At 39.3% G+C, this 19,120-nt stretch overlaps 1 protein-coding gene and 1 long non-coding RNA gene across 2 annotated transcripts; one reads left to right on the top strand and one right to left on the bottom strand.

Moving 5' to 3' along the window:
- Positions 1 to 4,644: 4,644 nt before the first annotated feature.
- Positions 4,645 to 11,639, top strand: LOC117407122 (ribosome-binding protein 1-like). The gene is made up of 7 exons (XM_059029430.1): positions 4,645 to 4,720; positions 5,032 to 5,072; positions 5,462 to 7,081; positions 7,896 to 7,978; positions 10,046 to 10,186; positions 10,921 to 11,038; positions 11,324 to 11,639. The coding sequence occupies exons 2-7, from the start codon at positions 5,033 to 5,035 to the stop codon at positions 11,395 to 11,397; spliced, it is 2,076 nt and encodes a 691-aa protein (XP_058885413.1). The 5' UTR covers positions 4,645 to 4,720; position 5,032; the 3' UTR covers positions 11,398 to 11,639.
- Positions 11,640 to 12,238: 599 nt separating this feature from the next.
- LOC117407123 (uncharacterized) lies at positions 12,239 to 19,104 on the bottom strand. The gene is made up of 3 exons (XR_004545031.3): positions 18,968 to 19,104; positions 15,261 to 15,696; positions 12,239 to 12,708 (listed from the first exon to the last, which is right to left on the bottom strand). It is a non-coding gene; the product is annotated as an uncharacterized LOC117407123 (long non-coding RNA).
- Positions 19,105 to 19,120: the final 16 nt, after the last annotated feature.

Raw genomic sequence — 19,120 nt, forward strand, 5'->3', positions numbered from 1 at the left:
TATAGGTTATATTCAAAATAAAAAACCAGACTGCCTTGGCTACAGAGAGTATAAACACTACAGAGAGTCTGCTAATAAATAAATAATAATAATAATAATAATAATAATAATAATAATAATAATAATAATAATAATAATAATAATAATGCACCAATCAATGTGCTGGCTTTAATTGGAGCACAGTTTCATGGCTACTTTATTCATCCTGTTGTCTTGTATTTTTCATAAGAGACCAATAAATATATTGGATCCCCTACAAAATCAGCTGCGTCATCCCCTTTCTTGATCAGTTGACCAAGTGCTCATTCATTTCTTTAAACAAACCAGGTACTTCAGAAAAGCTATTTTAGCTGTAAATTTTAAAAATAGACTTGTAGACTGCAAGGTTACCGTTACTGTATAAGATGTCTTCATGCTGAAAAGCCACACATTACATATCCAGAGCATAGGTCTATATTGATATAGAAATGAAATGGTTTATAGGCTAATGGTGAGCTCAATGCTTTGCAGCTCTTTTTCTGACCACAATAAGTACTAAAAATAAAAAACAAATCTCCAGTGAGAAACCACGACAGGCTTTGAAAAGAAAAAAAGCTTGGTGCTGATGAAAACAGCGAACTCAAAAACACCAAGTGCTGTGCACAGACTGACCAAACTCCCACCCACACACACTCTACAGAAGCACCTGCAGTAACTCCAGTAGCAACCTGAGGTCACTTGCACGGAAATTGCTCAAGCCTGGCTGGAAACAGACTGACACAGTGGATCAGTGGAAGAAGGTATGTCATGTAATATCCCATGAGGAAAAACAACACTGCATATGATGCATTTTTATAAAACCCCTAGATTTATACAGGCATGTTTTACATGAGACATTTACAGGGTGAAGCTCCATTAAAATGAAGTCAGTCTGAGGCAATGCTGTATAAAGCAGCTGAGATGCACATTCAAAGACTCCTTTAATCTCACAGAGAGAGAGAAGACTGACAAAGTGTCCAAACCCTGCATTACAAAATATGAAATGACAGTGTGTGACCCTGCATATCCCTGATACCTGCATACACATGTGAAGCACATATAAAATGCTCATATTTGTTCTTGATCATGGAAGTGAGCTTGTCATGCATACCATTTTATTACATTATTGCCATATTGCAAATGTAATGATAATAAGAGGTAAGACAATGGGTTGGGTAACACTTTACATCAAGTGTCTCTAATTACTCTGGATTTCCATAGTAGTTACCTAGTAAATACATGTGTACTTACACATCATTACAATGTTATTATGTATAGTTACAATGTACTTAAGTGTAAATCTTTTTGCATGGTATAACCCTAACCCCACTAACTCTAACTCTAAATCTAACCCTAACCCATTTCTGATACAATTGTGTACTTACATATATCATGCAAAATATTAAGTACATTGTAACTATACACAATAGCATTGTAATGATGTGTAAGTATACATATATTTACTATGCAACTACTATGTAAATACACAGTAATTAGAGACATGTAAAGTGTTACCATAGATTTTGGGTTAATGCTCCTTCAACAGCAATTCTCTGTAGTTCCTAAAAATTAATCCATAACTTTAAACCCTCAACCTTAACAAATTCAATAGTATTGAAAAGGAACAAGACAACATGTTTCTGAGAGGCCTTTGTCAATGTGTTTCCTGGACCCAGTGTTTTATTTCAAGGAGAAGTGTTCTGTAAGGGGGAGAAAGGAAGGAAGGAAACCATTGCTCAAATATTACGTTTCAGAAAGCTGTCTGAAAAACACCCAACATGTTTTTTACAGTTATAATACAACCAGACTGACTGAGGTCAGATCCAATATGATGAATAGACTGTCTGAAGCTTGTGGTCCCTCTCAAACTGACTTCTATGATTTCCTCAGTACAATTCCACACATTGTATTTAACTTCTGGCTATCACAATATTACTGGCTGTAGAATTAGTATTTTTTTGTCACCTTTGTGTGTGGTAGGTTATTCTCTGTAACTTCTATAGTCACACCCTTACTCTCTATCTTGCTTTTTCATTTCCTCCATCCTCCCTTCCTCCTCCACTAGGCCTCGCCACCTGTGCAACGGTCTCCCTCTGGGGGTCAGTGAAGTCATTGATGCGTGCAGCTGCCCTCAAGCCTGAGCAAAATGTAAAAAGAAAAAACAACAAGTGTACTGCACTGTGATTGCTTTTCTTTCTGCACAGCTGAAGAAGGGCTTTTGAAAGAAACGTCCTGAAATAAATCATGTTTTAATCATTTAAACCTTTTGTGTATTAGTCATTACATTTTAACTGTATACTCTAAAGGCCAAGGTTGTCATAATTTTTTTTTTTCTTATATATACTACACACACACACAAAACTCCAGAAAACTTTCCTACAATTCCTTTTTTTCCCAGATGACACCCCAATATTAGAAAATGTATAATTAATAATTATTATAGTATTTAAAAAATTATTACAGCAAATATTACCTGCCACTCCCAGCATCAGCAGCAAAACTATCTTGTGCATTCTGAAAAAAAAAGATTCCCATGAATAAGAACACATATTTCAAAGCTGCATATACCATGACAATGACATGATATATGCATTTAATCCTGTACTTCAGAATACTGTAATCTGCCAAGTGTTTAACCTGTAGTACTTTGTATTTAATCACATCCTGATGTAACTATCACTATTTAATCATATCCTGATGTAACTATAACTATTATCTGCTGTATTATTGAATTGTGGTTTGTCACACTTGTACTTTGCTTGAACAAAAGTTATTGTATTTCTTGCTCTTATTGTATTACTTGTATTGTAACACTTGAAATGTATTTGCTTACGATTGTAAGTCGCCCTGGATAAGGGCGTCTGCTAAGAAATAAATAATAATAATAATAATAACATGAATGGCGTGGTGTTCCCTTAGACTGATATACATATCTACATTATGTTAATATCGTTTTTTTTTTTTTAATTATGCGGTTAAATAACATTTGTTTGGCTAATAACCTATTGGTCATTGTGGCGTGATACACCCGCCCTTGTGAGTATTTTGTGTTACATGTATGTATGTATGCAGTGGTGCACAGGGTGTGTGTATGTGTGGGGAATATAGCGGTAACAGGACAAAATCGTCCCTTCAAAAACACATGGAAATGTGGCTGGAGCTGTGAGTTGAATAAATGATTAAATAATTAATTAAGGCTCCAGCCACTGGAATCAAACAATGATTGCATTGTCCTATTATACCTGCTATTACATTCAGAATATTAACTCAGTTTAGATGATTGCATTGTTCTGTTATAGCTGCTATTACATTCAGAATATTAACTCAAAGTTACATAAACATCTGATTGTTTAAAAACATATCAAAAATGTGTTTTCTTTAGACAGCCAAGAATTTCAATATTTTTTTTTATGATGTTGATTTAATTACCCGTTGAATGTTTAGTGATCTTGGTAACAAGTAAGTTGTTTTTTCATTTAGAATTTACTGAATGCCATTTGCACTGTTTTTTCATGATGCACTTCCACTTCGAAGGAACTTGGCTGACAAAAACATTTCTGGGGTTATATATATATATATATATATATATATATATATATATATATATATATATATATATATATATATAGCTCATAGCTCAAATATAACACAGTAGGAAGCACTGAATGTAATACGTCTTTTGGTTGCGTGTCTTTAGAAAAGTGATCTTTTCCACGGTATCTGTCTCTCTATAAAGCTTGTACAGTTGTTTATGCCCCTTTTCTGTTTCCAGTCTATGTTTTCTTATCTAATAACAGCCAGCAATGGAATTTGGAATCAATATTATCAACCGTAAAACACTCTGAAATGAACTGCAATATTGCTTAGCTTGTGTGAGGTAATATAATTAATAATTGAAAAGATGGTTCAGGAAACTTCCTTTTCATTTTAGAATAGACCTGTTTAACACCCATCGCAATCCAAGTTATCAAACAATAGGAATGTTTTTTGTTTTGCAAACTCAGGAATAAATACATAAAAGCTTTTGAAAGCTTAGCAGGTCTTAGAAAATAGGGTTTCTGGTGTTTCCTTAAGGCTCCGTTATGTAATGGGTGAAACTGAAAGATTCTAAATGGAACCATTTGATTCACAGTGTGGTTCTTAAATAGAATCTCTGTTCAAGGGTTCCCAATACAAAGCCTTGGCTGCAGCACCCTGGCTCTGCTGCTCTGCTCCATGAACCAAACATGAATATATTGGACTTTATGTTGAGCAGAACTGAATGCCGGTCATTGTCTCTTAATTAGATTTACTAGTAATTAGGGTTCTAATGTGGGGTTTGTAATGTAAGCAGTATTAGTCCTCTTTACTTAGTATAAGATGCATGACAGTCTGCAGGGTTCATATGTGTGGTTCTTATTCCTGCAATCTCTGCACCTTTGCAGAAGTCTCTTGATAAAGCACTCCCCCTCCAGGACATGGGGTAATATATGCATTCCATGTTTATAGCTGTACATGGTACAAACTCCAGGCACTCGTGCCAGCGTGTAATACAGCTACAACAATAATGATAATTTGCATATGAAAGAGCAAAGCTCAGTCAAGATACCTGATATAGACAGCCCGTTTTATCACTGTGCCCCAAAATTAGTGAAAACTCTGCCGCATTCACAATTACACTGATATCTGAGACTGGACTGCAGAGAAGGGTGTACAAGTAAAGGTAATGCATTATTATTATTATTATTATTATTATTATTATTATTATTATTATTATTATTATTATTATTAGCTTTTAAATTATATTTAAGGCAAGCATTGACATGATGTTCTATTCAAATTTTTTAATCGGTTCAGGTACACCACATCATTATTATTAATATTATAAATGATTCTAAATTGTAGGTGGGATCTTGATTTTCCATTACACTTTATTTTTTGAACTGTATAACAGTCTAATGGTACACCACGTCATTGTCATGGTATATGCAGCTTTGAAATATGTGTTCTTATTCATGGAAATCTTTTTTTCAGAATGCACAAGATAGTATTGCTTCTGATGCTGGGTGTGGCAGGTAATATTTATTTTAATTATTATTATTATTATTATTATTATTATTATTATTATTATTATTATTATTATTAAGCATTTTTTTTACATTGGGTTGTCATTAGAGTTCTTACCTGGAACAGGACAGTCTCTAATGAAACAGAACATACACACCTGTAGGTGTAACATCTCATTAGACTAGGGTGTACAAAACAGGGGTGAACGTTTGGCTTGTAGCTAGACTTCATCAGTTTAAGGTACTTACGTTTTCTCTATGACTTGGGTGGAATCTGTATTATCGGAGCCAGCAAAGAAACTGCTGTGAGGCACATATACACAACACATTTCATAGTGATAACAGTAATAATCATAATAATAATTATAATAATAATAATACTTGTACTATTTGAACAGGCCTAACTGCTGCACCAGTTGCCCCTGCTGAAAAGGAGATCCTCCCACAACAGCAAGGCACGAAAAATGAGATCCAGCAACATCAAAGCACTGGAAATGAGATCCAGTACCGACAAGGCACTGAAAATACGATCCAGTACTGGAAAGACACTGAAAATGAGATCCAGTACAGGCAAGGCACTGAAAATACGATCCAGTACTGGAAAGACACTGAAAATGAGATCCAGTACAGGCAAGGTACTGAAAATACGATCCAGTACAGGAAAGACACTGAAAATGAAATCCAGCAACAGCAAGACACTGAAAATGAGATCCAGTACAGGCAAGGTACTGAAAATACGATCCAGTACTGGAAAGACACTGAAAATGAGATCCAGTACAGGCAAGGTACTGAAAATACGATCCAGTACAGGAAAGACACTGAAAATGAAATCCAGCAACAGCAAGGCACTGAAAATGAGATCCAGTACAGGCAAGGTACTGAAAATACAATCCAGTACTGGAAAGACACTGAAAATGAGATCCAGTATGGGCAAAGCACTGAAAATGAGATCCAGTACTGGAAAGACACTGAAAATGAGATCCAGTACCGGCAAGGTACTGAAAATACGATCCAGTACTGGAAAGACACTGAAAATGAAATCCAGCAACAGCAAGACACTGAAAATGAGATCCAGTACTGGAAAGACACTGAAAATGAAATCCAGCAACAGCAAGACACTGAAAATGAGATCCAGTACAGGCAAGGTACTGAAAATGAGATCCAGTACTGGAAAGACACTGAAAATGAAATCCAGCAACAGCAAGGCACTGAAAATGAGATCCAGTACAAGCAAGGCACTGAAAATGAGATCCAGTACTGGAAAGACACTGTAAATGAAATCCAGCAACAGCAAGGCACTGAAAATGAGATCCAGTACTGGAAAGACACTGAAAATGAAATCCAGCAACAGCAAGGCACTGAAAATGAGATCCAGTACAGGCAAGGTACTGAAAATACAATCCAGTACTGGAAAGACACTGACAATGAGATCCAGTACAGGCAAGGTACTGAAAATGAGATCCAGTACTGGAAAGACACTGAAAATGAAATCCAGCAACAGCAAGACACTGACAATGAGATCCAGTACAGGCAAGGTACTGAAAATGAGATCCAGTACTGGAAAGACACTGAAAATGAAATCCAGCAACAGCAAGGCACTGAAAATGAGATCCAGTACTGGAAAGACACTGAAAATGAAATCCAGCAACAGCAAGACACTGACAATGAGATCCAGTACAGGCAAGGTACTGAAAATGAGATCCAGTACTGGAAAGACACTGAAAATGAAATCCAGCAACAGCAAGACACTGAAAATGAGATCCAATACCGACAAGGCACTGAAAATGAGATCCAATACTGGAAAGACACTGAAAATGAGATCCAGCAACAGCAAGACACTAAAAATGAAATCCAGCAACGTCAAAGCACTGGAAATGAGATCCAGTATCGGCAAGGCACTGAAAATGAGATCCTCCGGTACCAGCAAGGCACTGAGCCGTCTCAGCAGCTGACAGTGATGAGAGGTGATGTCAGGAGAACTGCTGTGGGGGAAATGGAGGGGTCCAACATGACAAGAGGTAAGAAAGAAAGAAAGAAAGAAAGAAAGAAAGAAAGAAAGAAAGAAAGGAGAAAGCAAGTTCAGCCACGAAACTCTTGTGATAGATTATTTATTAAAACACAAACTAGACAACATTACAGTCTTTGACCTTTGGCCTCTCCTTTCGAGGTACCCCTGCCCATAAATTAGCTTGCAGATAAGTGGAGAGGTTGACCATAGGGAAGCCATGGGCAGGGGGCAGGATAGCTGCCCTCCCCATTAGACAAAGCCAAAAAACAGGTGGGGACGGGGAGGAGGTGAACTCTGGTGCACAGCAGGGACGCAATGGATTGAGATAAGATATAAATCCTTTCCTTGCTGATCATTGGACTTATTGTTTATCAAAGAACAAATAAGATACTAGCTATTGCATTTACGATGGATGTTTATGTGATTAGATCTAAGGTTAAAGTACTGAGTTCCCTGTCTGAACCACCGCTTTGCTTAATAAAAAAAACTAAGGAAGAAAGTCAGCTTTCCTTTCTGCTCTCTAGCACTCCCAGAGTGGAGCCGGACACTCAGGACTGCACTGCACTCCCCGGCATGCTAATGCCTTGTGAATATGGGACTGTGTCTCTCCATGTCTTCCTCCTGCAGTGAACAGTAACCCTCCTCTTGCAGTCAGTCTGACAGCATGCCCAGCACCAGTGAGAGACCAGGGGAGTGAGTTTACAGTTCTGAACATCTCTCTCCCTCCACAGCCTCGGTCCGGTGCTGGGGGTATGTGATGAGAGACCAGGGGATGAGGGCTACAGTGTGAGTTTACAGTTCTGAACATTTCTCTCCCTCCACAGCCTCGGTCCGGTGCTGGGGGTATGTGATGAATGGCAAATGCTACAGATTCTTCCAAATGAAAAAGGATTTCAGGGAAGCTGAGGTATGTACAGTACTGTAGATCAGTAATAAGATCTTGAGATTCAAATATTCAAGTACGTTTTCAAAACTGAACAACAATTATCTTCTGCAACACACAGGTGCAGCTCTTCTTACTCTGGCGATTGAACCCTTTCCTAGTTTAGCTGCTGTGTGGTATGCTTCTTAATATACAAATACACATTCCTCAAACTGCTAGTGGACTGGAATGCTTAAAAACATTCATTATCTTATACTTTTTATTATTGTTTCTGGGATGCATGTGAATTCCTGGATTCACAAATTCATGCAATTAATGTATAATAATATATAAATTCACACTGCAGTGTTACGGGAAATGCATATTTACTGCATATTTCCAGAGCGAACACATAGACATTGTAATTCAGAATGGTAAAATAAAATCAGTTATGGCAGCTGATTCAGGTATGTTTATTAATTTAAAAGAAGGTCAGCTGTTTTCTTTTTCGTGCGGTCATATTCATAAAGCAGTAGAATGTTAGTAAATGCATTGGGCTGCAGTGCATTTGCTGGTACATTAATGCTTGATGAATATTGCTGTTCTTTTGTCAAACCACTAGAGTGTGCTGTGGTACACCCTGAAGGCCAGCATAGCAATAACCCAGTTTGTCCTTTGTTGTGAAGAGTTTCTCACATATGTAACCAACTCTGTAGGACCACAGCTTTATTCAAAACAGCACACCCAAAAGGCACACTGAAAACCAACTCTGTAGGGCCACGGCTTTATTCAAAACAGCACACCCAAAAGGCACACTGAAAACCAACTCTGTAGGGCCACGGCTTTATTTAAAACAGCACACCCAGAAAGCACACTGAAAATCAAATCTGTAGGGCCACGGCTTTATTCAAAACAGCACACCCAAAAGGCACACTGAAAACCAACTCTGTAGGGCCATGGCTTTATTTAAAACAGCACACCCAAAAAGCAAACTGAAAATCCTACAGAAGTACACACTTACATGTGGTTAAAAAATATACTGTACATAGATACACACACACATACACACACAAAGGTTGCGTAACCGTATGAACCAGTGGTGTAGTGGTAAATAAAAAAGTGGGTACACTGCCCTATTTGGTAGAGTTGAACAGATAGATTGAACAGATAAACATGAACAGATACATTGTTATAGGCCCTCAGCCAACCAGAGCCCCCCAGACAGTCCTTTACTCTTTGAGGTGCCGTTCACATGAACAGTCACAGAGCCGACGCTGCACTTCACTGAACAGTTCTGTGAGCGTCCTTTCACAGGCTAGGATGAAGGCTGTTAACACTGCCCTGCAGGTCCAGCGAGCCTAACAACATAACATTAACAGAACATAAACAACCATTCATACTCGCTCACACACATGCATACACACGCACGCACACACACACACACACACAGAGACACAGAACACGCATTCCAGTGGCCACGCCCCCCCCTGCTCATGCCACAGTTTTAACTGAAAGCTCTCAGCTCAGTCTCACACCCAGCAACGTAAAACAGACGCTCACCGTTAAAATATTTTGTCTTTAACCCAGGATTTGCATTTCACAGGAGAGCAGAAGTGAGTAAAATCTGTATCTCTTATATGAGAAGTGAGTAAAAACTATATTGCCCAAATTAAAAGTGGGTAAACATCGTTTACCTGCATATACCCTGGACTACACCACTGGTATGAATCTACAGTATTATTGGTCCGTTACATGACAACTATTGTAGGTGGAGTTCCACAAGTGAAATGACATAAGAACTTGAGATTCACAAACAAGGGATTCATTGTGCGCTGTTTAGTAGTAGTATAAACCCTTGAAGAAGTTTACCACAGTAAATGTGCAGTCTTCCCAAGCATGACTATACTATGCATGGTTTAACATGGTTTGTCATGTTTAAATATGCTTCATCATAACCTCTGTGGATTTTACAATGCTTACCTATGCTTTAACATGCATTAGCTATTAACTCATCTTTTTAGACAGTTTTCGATAACAAAAAATGCCACCACGACACAGATGTCACGCACACATGCACACATGCATTAATGCAGGTGCCCTCCTTCCCTCCAGGTGTACTGCAGGGACTCTTTTGCTGGTGGCCACCTTGCCTCTGTGAACAGTGCCGCTCAGCATGACCAGCTGGTCGGCTTGGTGAAGGCAGCCAACGGGAGCCCCACCCTGACCTGGCTGGGAGCATTCGACTTCATGGAGGTCAGTGACCTGCACTGCATTGCTCTGCCTGGAAACCTTGCTTCTTATCTCTCTATCGTCTGGTTGCACTGACCCTGAGAAGCACTGATGTTGGACCGCCATACCAAACATTATAGGAGGCCGTCCAAGACTGAGCTGAACCAGAGATTGTCTTTATTCAGTTAATGCACACACAGCATTACTGGTGTGGGAGTCAGTTTGCCATGGTGCCTATGCATCCCTTAGTAATCTGTCTAGATTAGGGATATTCACAAATGAATGAATGCAATATTCCAGGTTGCTGATTCTCGGAAAAATGTAAACCAATATAAACTTGGCAGGCAGGTAACTCCCACAAAGCCCTTTGTCTGTCATTCGAGGTTAATTAGAAATGTGAACAGGCACTGTGAATGTGAATTGATTTAATGTGCTCTCCTTGTGTTCCGCTGCACTCAGGTTATCAGGCACAAATGGCTAACCGTATTAGTTAATAGATATTACCTATACTTGATTTACTTACTAAGTTAACAGTAGGCTAAACTGAGAAAAAGTTTTAGGCTAGTTTCACAGATAGATCCCAGTCAGTATTAATCTTGGACTACATAATGTTACCTTTGGGAATGAAGTCCAAGATTAGTGCTAAGCGGTGACTGTGATACTGGCAACATGAGTTTCAGATTTAAGTGAGTGCAGGATAGGCATCTGTGGCTGGTATGCTTTGTGTCCTGCCCATTCTGTCCCTGTGTCCCTCTTAGACTGGACAGTACATATGGACTGATGGGTCCAATTGGGGATACAGCTACTGGATGCCCGGAGAGCCCAACCATGACAAGAAGGGTGATGACCAATACTGCCTGCAAATGTTCATGATGGGTGAGCAATGCCATAGAACTGTAGCATTAGTTTCACAGTATGTTTTATTTACTTGCTGCATGTGGTGTTTATTTTGTACAAGCAAAATACACTACAGAAATGCACTTCCATACAGTTAATTAATAAATGCTGGATTAAAACCATTAATAGATAACCCCTTATGTTCTGTATAATACTTATACTAATACTAATAATTATAATAATAATAATTCATCACTTGTTACCTGCTAGAAGTTGTACACGCTATTTACCACAAAGAAGTGTTTCACAACCTCTCTCTCGCAGACCTGAAGTGGTGGAGCCTTGCGGACTGCTCAGAGAAGAGGTCCTTCATCTGTTCCTACCCGTACCCAGCCTGATGAATCACTAAGCCATGGGTGCAGCAGGAGGATCAGCTGACTCCTACCCTGCAGCCTGCCAGAGAGACCTCCCCATGCCAACTCCTTTGCTTTTCACACCTTTGATGGGCATCAGCTCTAGATTAGCTGATCCGCTGGACGGTCCTTATGCAAGTGGCTGTTGATTTATCTGTATTTCAGTACCTGTTCATTATGATTGGGCTACATCAGGGTCATTTTTGTTTGGCGTTAATAATAAAACTCTCAATGGCAGTTTTATAATTCACTGATTCTGTTTCAAATTTTCTTTGGTTTATTCTGAGCTATTAAAGTAATATTGAACAGCCAGTGATGCCTGTTCACTACAAGACACCGCTGTGAAGCGTAAATACGTTTTCAAAACTGCTGCTTGTCCCAATCTTTCCAACACCGTGCCTCTTTGAATATAATTGTCAATATTCATACTGCAGAAGCGTTCTCAAAGTATTTGTTAAGCTATCACTTCAGTACAATGGCAGTATTTACCTTTCTTTGATCCAACACCAAACATCACATTATCTGTATTTAAGACCTGATTCAAATCATTGTGTCTTTACTTGGAGGCTCTTTGAGATGCTTTGGAATAAGGTATGCTTAGGAATGAAAAACTAAGGAACATATTTTTTTAGATAAATTGATAACATGTGTATTCAGAGGTCCTTTAAAAAAAAAATGTAAGTGATGCACACAAATACCGTGTAGTTTTTGATTCCTGGCCAGAAGTAGTTAATACCTAGGATAGGATTTAGACGGGCAAAGTTTGTTATCTTAGTAAATACAAATGGTCAGGTAGGACAGAAAGTGAAAGCATGTTTAAAAGTGTATGAACATGTTCATGAAAATACACTTTCAATGACTGTGTTTTGAAAAAAGAAGAACAGTAACAAGGGTCAAGGTTATGGATCTCTTCAGAAGTATGAAATGAAATTGTGCATGTCGGATCTCTTCAGAAATATGAGAACCAAAGACATTGATCCCTGGCAAGCTTCTTTGACCAAATAAGAATAAACTTATGAGATTACAGATTTCTTTATTATCTTCACTATCAGCATAAACTACATTGATCCCACTACATTATTTAAAAAGACAATTCCAATATAAAACAAAGCATAAGTGCACGAGTAACAAGCAGAGATATTGTATACGAGGATAAAACAATGGGGAGCGACGTCTAAACGGTCTCTAGATCAAATTCCATTGAAAAGGTACAGAATATTCCCTGAATCCATCCAGGAAGCATCCCATTTTGAGCACTTGTTGGTTTATCGTCACAAAAAGCGTCTGTTACAGTGGCTGAAAAGAAAAACATACCTAAATTAATTACTTTAGTGATGGCTTACAGTGTATCATTTGTTTTCTTTATCATTTACATTTTTTGGAAATTATTTATATAAAGTGTTATCTTAATATCAGTTTGGATTTTTCTCAAGCTTCTAGCCTTTGCTTCTACAACAAGCAGTGTGTATCAATAATGTAATCTCCCATTTGATTTTTTTTAAAAACTGCATACACTATAGTACATCTACTTTCAACTTCAACTGCAAAAATCGTCTTCTGTTCAACAATTGAAATCAATCAGCTACTTGGACTTGAACAAGCAGTGATGGGCCAACTGGCCTCCTCTCCTTGTTCTTCTGATCTTCTGTTCTAACTGCAACACTCCTGCAGGCCTGTTGTGCTGGGGGGGGGGGCCTTGCAGGAACCCATTATGGGGCACCATTCTACATTTGTTTGACTGCCTATCAGAAAATACAACAAAACAGTATTTGAGAAATTGAAATATGAGCCACTCAGAATCATTATAATGCAAAATCCAAATATGAGGGAAAAAACTCGGAGAATGTAATTTGAATTTCTTATTTTCTAACTGTTACTGACTACGTTATCGTAATTATCTTGAGGGTGTATGTACAGTGGCTCTCAAAAGTATTCAACCCCCATTGACTTTTCACAACATGGAATCAAAATTGATTTAATTAGGAGTTTTTGCCACTGATCAACACAAAAAAGTCCATAATGTCAAAGTGAAAAATGAAATCTACAAATTGCCCTGAATTAATTCCAGGACATTGACCTTTTTGTTTTTAAGCCACTCCAGTGTGGCTTTGGCTGTACAGTATGTTTGGGGTCATTGTCCTGCTGGAAGATGAATCTTCTCCCAAGCCCCAGGTCTCTTGCAGACTTCAGCAGGTTTTCCACCAGGATTTCTCTGTACTTTGCTGCATCCATTTTGCCCTCTATCTTCACGAGCTTCCAGGCCCTGACGCAGAGAAGCATCCCCATAGCATGATGCTGCCACCATGCTTGACGGTAGGCATGGTGTTCTCAGGATGATGTGCAGTGTTAGCATAGCGCTTAGCGTTGAGGCCAAAAAGCTCTATTTTGGTCTCATCAGACCATAGAATCTTCTTCATGTGAAACACCTTAATTGCACACAGGTGGACTCCATTCAACTAATTATGTGACTTCTAAAGACAATTGATTGCACCAGAGCTTATTTAAGTGTGTCATAGCAAAGGGGGTGAATACTTATGCAATCAATTATTTTCTGTTTTGTATTTGTAATTAATTTAGAACAATTTGTAGATTTTATTTTTCACTTTGACATTATGGACTTTTTTGTGTTGATCATTGGCAAAAACTCCTAATTAAATCAATTTTGATTCCATGTTGTAACATAATAAAATGTGGAAAAGTCCAAGGGGGGTGAATACTTTTGAGAGCCACTGTATGCAGGTGCATGCCTGGAAATGATTGATCTGTGCCAAGTTAGATATAAACTGGAGTAACAAATGAAAAGAATTTACACAGCCACCTGTCCAGAAGCTGTCTAAGATCCATCTCTTAAGTATAAACGGAGCATTAGAATAGCGAGTGGCGGGGCTCCCCGAGTGGCGTATCCAGTAAAAGCACTCGCTAGAGTGCAGGATGCGCTCTATTGCCTGGACGTCGTCGGTTCGAATCCAGGCTATTCCACAGCCGACCGTGGACGGGAGCTCCCAGGGGGCGGCGCTCAATTGGCCGAGCGTTGTCCAGGGGGAGGGAGGGTTAGGTCGGCCAGGGTGTCCTCGGCTCACCGTGCACCAGCGACCCCTGTAGTCTGGCCGGGCGCCTGCGGGCTTGCCTGTAAGCTGCCCAGAGCTGCGTAGTCCTCCGACGCTGTAGCTCTGAGGCGGCTGCACAGTGAGTCTGCAGAGTGTAAAGAAGCGGGCGGCTGACGGCACACGCATCAGAGGACAGCGTGTGTTCATCTTCGCCCCTCCCGAGTCAGCGCAGGTGTGGTAGCGGTGAGCTGAGCCTAAAAATAATTGGGCATTTCAAATTGGGGAGCAAATAATAAAAAACTAATTGGCAACGACTAAATTAAAAAAAAAAAAAAAAAAAAAAAGAATAGCGAGTGGCACTTGCTGACTTCTGGTATTCCTCCTTTAAAAAACTAGATGATGCCCTAGGACCCTCTGATATTCATTGTCCTGCTTCTTAACCAAACAGCTGCTGCCCAATTGACTGACATGATTAAAATCCAGTCATTGAGGCTCCTGGAGCCACATCTTATAATCAGAAGAGGAAACTAGAGGAGCATCTGTATGGAAAGGCATCATAGGAGACAGCCAACATGGATTCAGAAAAGGGTGCTCCTGTCACTGCAAGGATTAACACACAAATATAGGAAGCAGAGAGTACTTGTAAGAGGGGACACCTCAAACTGGGGCCATGTACTCAGTGGGGTGCCACAGGACCCCATGCTTGGGCCCTGCTGTATCTTAAATACATCAATGACTTTGTTTGGGGGATATTTAGCGAACTTGTCACTCACCGAAGTTAATTGAAGAAGCATGTCTTACCCGATAGTTTGAATTACAAATAGAGCTCCTCTCCCATGGTATTGTGGAGAGTAGATCCATAACCGTCTTCACTGAGTCCTTGTCTTCTCTGCATTGGCACATTTTTCACTCACTGTTTACTTCAGACCAGTAGCATCCAACTACTGGCAAATGTGTTCGTGATTCCAAATTATTTTGTTTGAGTAAATGATCACAGGCGTGTGCAGTTTCATCATGCGCCCAGCCAATCAAAGCACAGTGGTGGAGTGAGGTTACAACCAATAAGGATTCAACATTCCCTTTAAGAGCACCTGTACGTCTGCGATAAAGAATAGAGTGTATTTTGAAACCAAAAAAAAGAAGGAAGACAAAAGCGCAAAAAAATGTAAAATGTCCAGCAGCCCAAGTGAAGAGGATGACCAAGCCCCTCTAGCAAGGCTCCACTTTTCTTTGCAGCCTGGAAGGGGAGAGTGAATACGAAATTTAAAAAGTGATCTATAAGCAAAATTAAGTTACATCATTTTTTTTTTTTTTTCTGTTTAGGCATGTAAAAAAAACACATTTGCGTCTTAAAAAACAATAACCAAGTCCGCTTTTTTTTTTTTTTTTATTGGTCCGCATGTGTACCTGGTACCAGTTATGTGAACCCCTGTCTATAAGGCTTTGTCTGACTTGCCTGGTACTTGCATCATCTTCAACCATCCGACACTGGGGCTTCAGGTTCAGCATCTGCTTTCTTCAGACACTGTAATCTTTCCTCTGTAAGTTCAACATCCATTATGGAGAGTTATGTTGTGCAAAACACAACAAGCCAGGATGATATTGCTAACCTTCTGAGGAGTGCACTGTAGTGTTCCCCCAGACACATCCAAACATTGAACTCCATCAAGTCCAGAAGTTTCTGGAACATCACTACCGCGAGTGCTCTGTTGAGCTGAAAGAGCTCTAGACAGGCGGCTATTCTCTGCACTTTGCCATCCGACAGAGTGGCCAGCATGGACCCGGAGTCCAAGCACACTCCTAGAGAGGAGGCTGTCTGACAAGGCATGAGCTGGCTCTTCACATGAATCACCGTAAGATCCAACCATAGAAGGTGGCCAGTGACAAGTTCCGTGTGCATGCCTGCCTGAGCTGGAGACTGGAAACATAATTCAAATAATTCAGTACTCTGATGCCTCTGTGTCTCAGTGGGACCAGGATAGCTTCCATGCACTTCAAAAAGGCACGGGGAGCTGGAGAGAGGCCAAACAGCAAGACCCAGGAGTTGTACGCTGTTCCCTTAAAGGCCAACTTCTGGTACTTCCTGTGCGCTGGTTCTATGGGGATGTGGAATAGGCGTTGCCTGGCCTGATTGACTGCAACAGCAGTTGCATCGTTAACATTGTGAACCTCCTTCAGCTCAGATACAGGTTGACCTGTCTGAAGTCGAGGATTGGTCTGAGGCCACCATCCTGCTTGGGCACCAGAAGGTACCGGGAGTAATTAATAAATCCCTATTGGAAAATATTTGAGCAGCACAAGACCAGACACACAGCAGGCTATTCTACAGGATCTGTTTGAGTTATTCATTTAAATTTGTAATGCTGTGGAGAAAAAAAAAAAAAATATATATATATATATATATATATATATATATATATATATATATATATATTATTAAAATGCACAAACCAGAACTTCCTGATAGCACGTGGTTACCATGAAATCAAATAACAGACTGAAAAACAGCAGTTTAGTGCCATCTAGTGCATAGTTCAACACTTCCACTGTGGGCAGAAGTTATAAAAAAAAAAAACATTAGGCCTCCAACTATCTAAGAAGCCCCTTATGATTTTGCTGCAGTTTTTTAGTTGGTATTTTCAGTTTGGGTGAAGTCTACCTAGTCACCTTACCTTGATCATTGGTTTAAATAGATGTCAGATTTATTTTTTCATGGGGTCATATTAATTAAGCAGTAGTGTGTTGGATAGTGTGTGCATTTACTGGCACAACAGTAATGAACACAGCTGCTCTGTTAGAGTTGTATACTTTATATATAGACTTGTTCCGTCTCTATGGTTCTGTGTCCTTCTTACCCCCATTACTGAAGGTCCTCTTCTGGGCTCCTCAGCTCTAGCACTGCAAGAGTAAGTGTATAGTAGGATTTTCGGTTGTCTTTCTGTATGCAAACTGAATGCACACATAGGAGTCCTTGGATTGCAAATCACCCACACAGCGTCCTTGGATTGCAAATCACCCACACAGCGTCCTTGGATTGCAAATCACACACACAGCACTCCTTGGATTGCAAATCACCCACATAGCACCCTTTTTAATATGTGCTTCTCTCACATTTGTACTAAAAACTGTAGGGCCTTTACTTCCAAATGTGATACTTCAAGAAAAGGTAAGCGTAATTTGCTAAAGCAAAGTAAACCGCAATTGTTCCATTCCTCTGTTTGCCTTTGGCCATTGTGAACCCAGAGGTTCAGATATAGAGGACCCGCCCCATCTATCAGCACCCTGACATGATGTGATCAGGGATAACGGGTGACCTGCCAGACCAACTCTATATTACTTCACCCACACAAGGAGTGGCGATAAGGTACTGTGACTGAATTACAAGCACGTGTGCAGAGCATCAATAGCAAGTGTTAAAGGGGAAGCAAAATGCCCTTGTCTAGTGTCAGAGAGCAATCGTGTCACAGTGTGCAAGGATGAGCCAGGGGACAGTAGGACTCATTGCAAACACACATGCAAGATAAACTCTAAACACAACAGATGAATTTATGGGCTTAACTGATCCTAGGTGTACAGCACTGCTAACCATCTGTGTATATTGCCTGATTAATTGACTTTCATTATTTTTTGTTGAACAGCAAGCCTATTCATAACAGTGGACACAATGGTACTTAATCATCAATTTATAAGAAAAACCTCTACTACTTAAACAACGTAACAGTTTGAACACACTTTTGAAAATATGTTTATTTACTTCAAGTACATATACCAAGGTTTTAAAATAGCACCAAGCTAGTCTGAGAAGCATCACTATATTTCCCTGTCAGCCCTTTACCAAAGTCAGTGAGACCTGCTGTTTTGCCCATTGTGACTGAAACTGACATGCAACATGGCGATGCAGCTTTTTTCTTAACACCTCAGGGATACCATTTCCATTAATTTACATATACCATACATAGCAATACTGAAGAGAGTACAGCATGAATCAGTAAAAACACTTAAGAAAAGCATGTTTTATTGTAACATGCTGGGTGTCCAGCTGCTGTTTACCCCCTTGCTTTGGTATATCATCCTTATAAAGGACAATAAACTTATAGTAAACAATTAGTTACATAAAAAGAAAAAAGTCAAATATTTCACAAACTTTATTTGCATTACAGCAGACTACAATTTAAATGTTGAGATATTACATAATGGAAATTGTGTATTTAAATATATATATATATATATATATATATATATATATATATATATAAGTCAGAATATTAACACATTATTATTATTATTATTATTATTTATTTATTTCTTAGCAGACGCCCTTGTCTAGGGCGACTTACAATCGTAAGCAAATACATTTCAAGTGTTACAATACAAGCAATACAATAAGAGCAAGAAATACAATAACTTTTGTTCAAGTGTGACAAACCACAATTCAATAATACAGCAGATAATAGTGATAGTTACACATACACTTTATTCATGATGTTATGAAATCTACTGCTACTTACATTCCTAATTTGCCATTTCACGATGGCAAAGCATGTGTTGAGCTCGAAGGTACTCATTGAGCACCACATCCAGGTAGGTAGCGATATCTATTATAAATGTTGTTTACTGCTCTCCGCTGTGATGCGGCCTTATGGGAACGTGGAGGACTCACC

Source organism: Acipenser ruthenus, chromosome 8 (genome assembly GCF_902713425.1).
Source record: "Acipenser ruthenus chromosome 8, fAciRut3.2 maternal haplotype, whole genome shotgun sequence".
Lineage (NCBI taxonomy): Eukaryota > Metazoa > Chordata > Actinopteri > Acipenseriformes > Acipenseridae > Acipenser > Acipenser ruthenus.

Excerpts from the sequence above, each read along its gene's own strand:
- LOC117407122 (XM_059029430.1), top strand. The coding sequence starts at position 5,033 with ATGCACAAGATAGTATTGCTTCTGATGCTGGGTGTGGCAG. Across the intron at positions 7,082-7,895 it reads GGGGTCCAACATGACAAGAG|CCTCGGTCCGGTGCTGGGGG; the intron begins GTAAGAAAGAAA and ends CTCCCTCCACAG. Across the intron at positions 7,979-10,045 it reads AGGATTTCAGGGAAGCTGAG|GTGTACTGCAGGGACTCTTT; the intron begins GTATGTACAGTA and ends CCTTCCCTCCAG.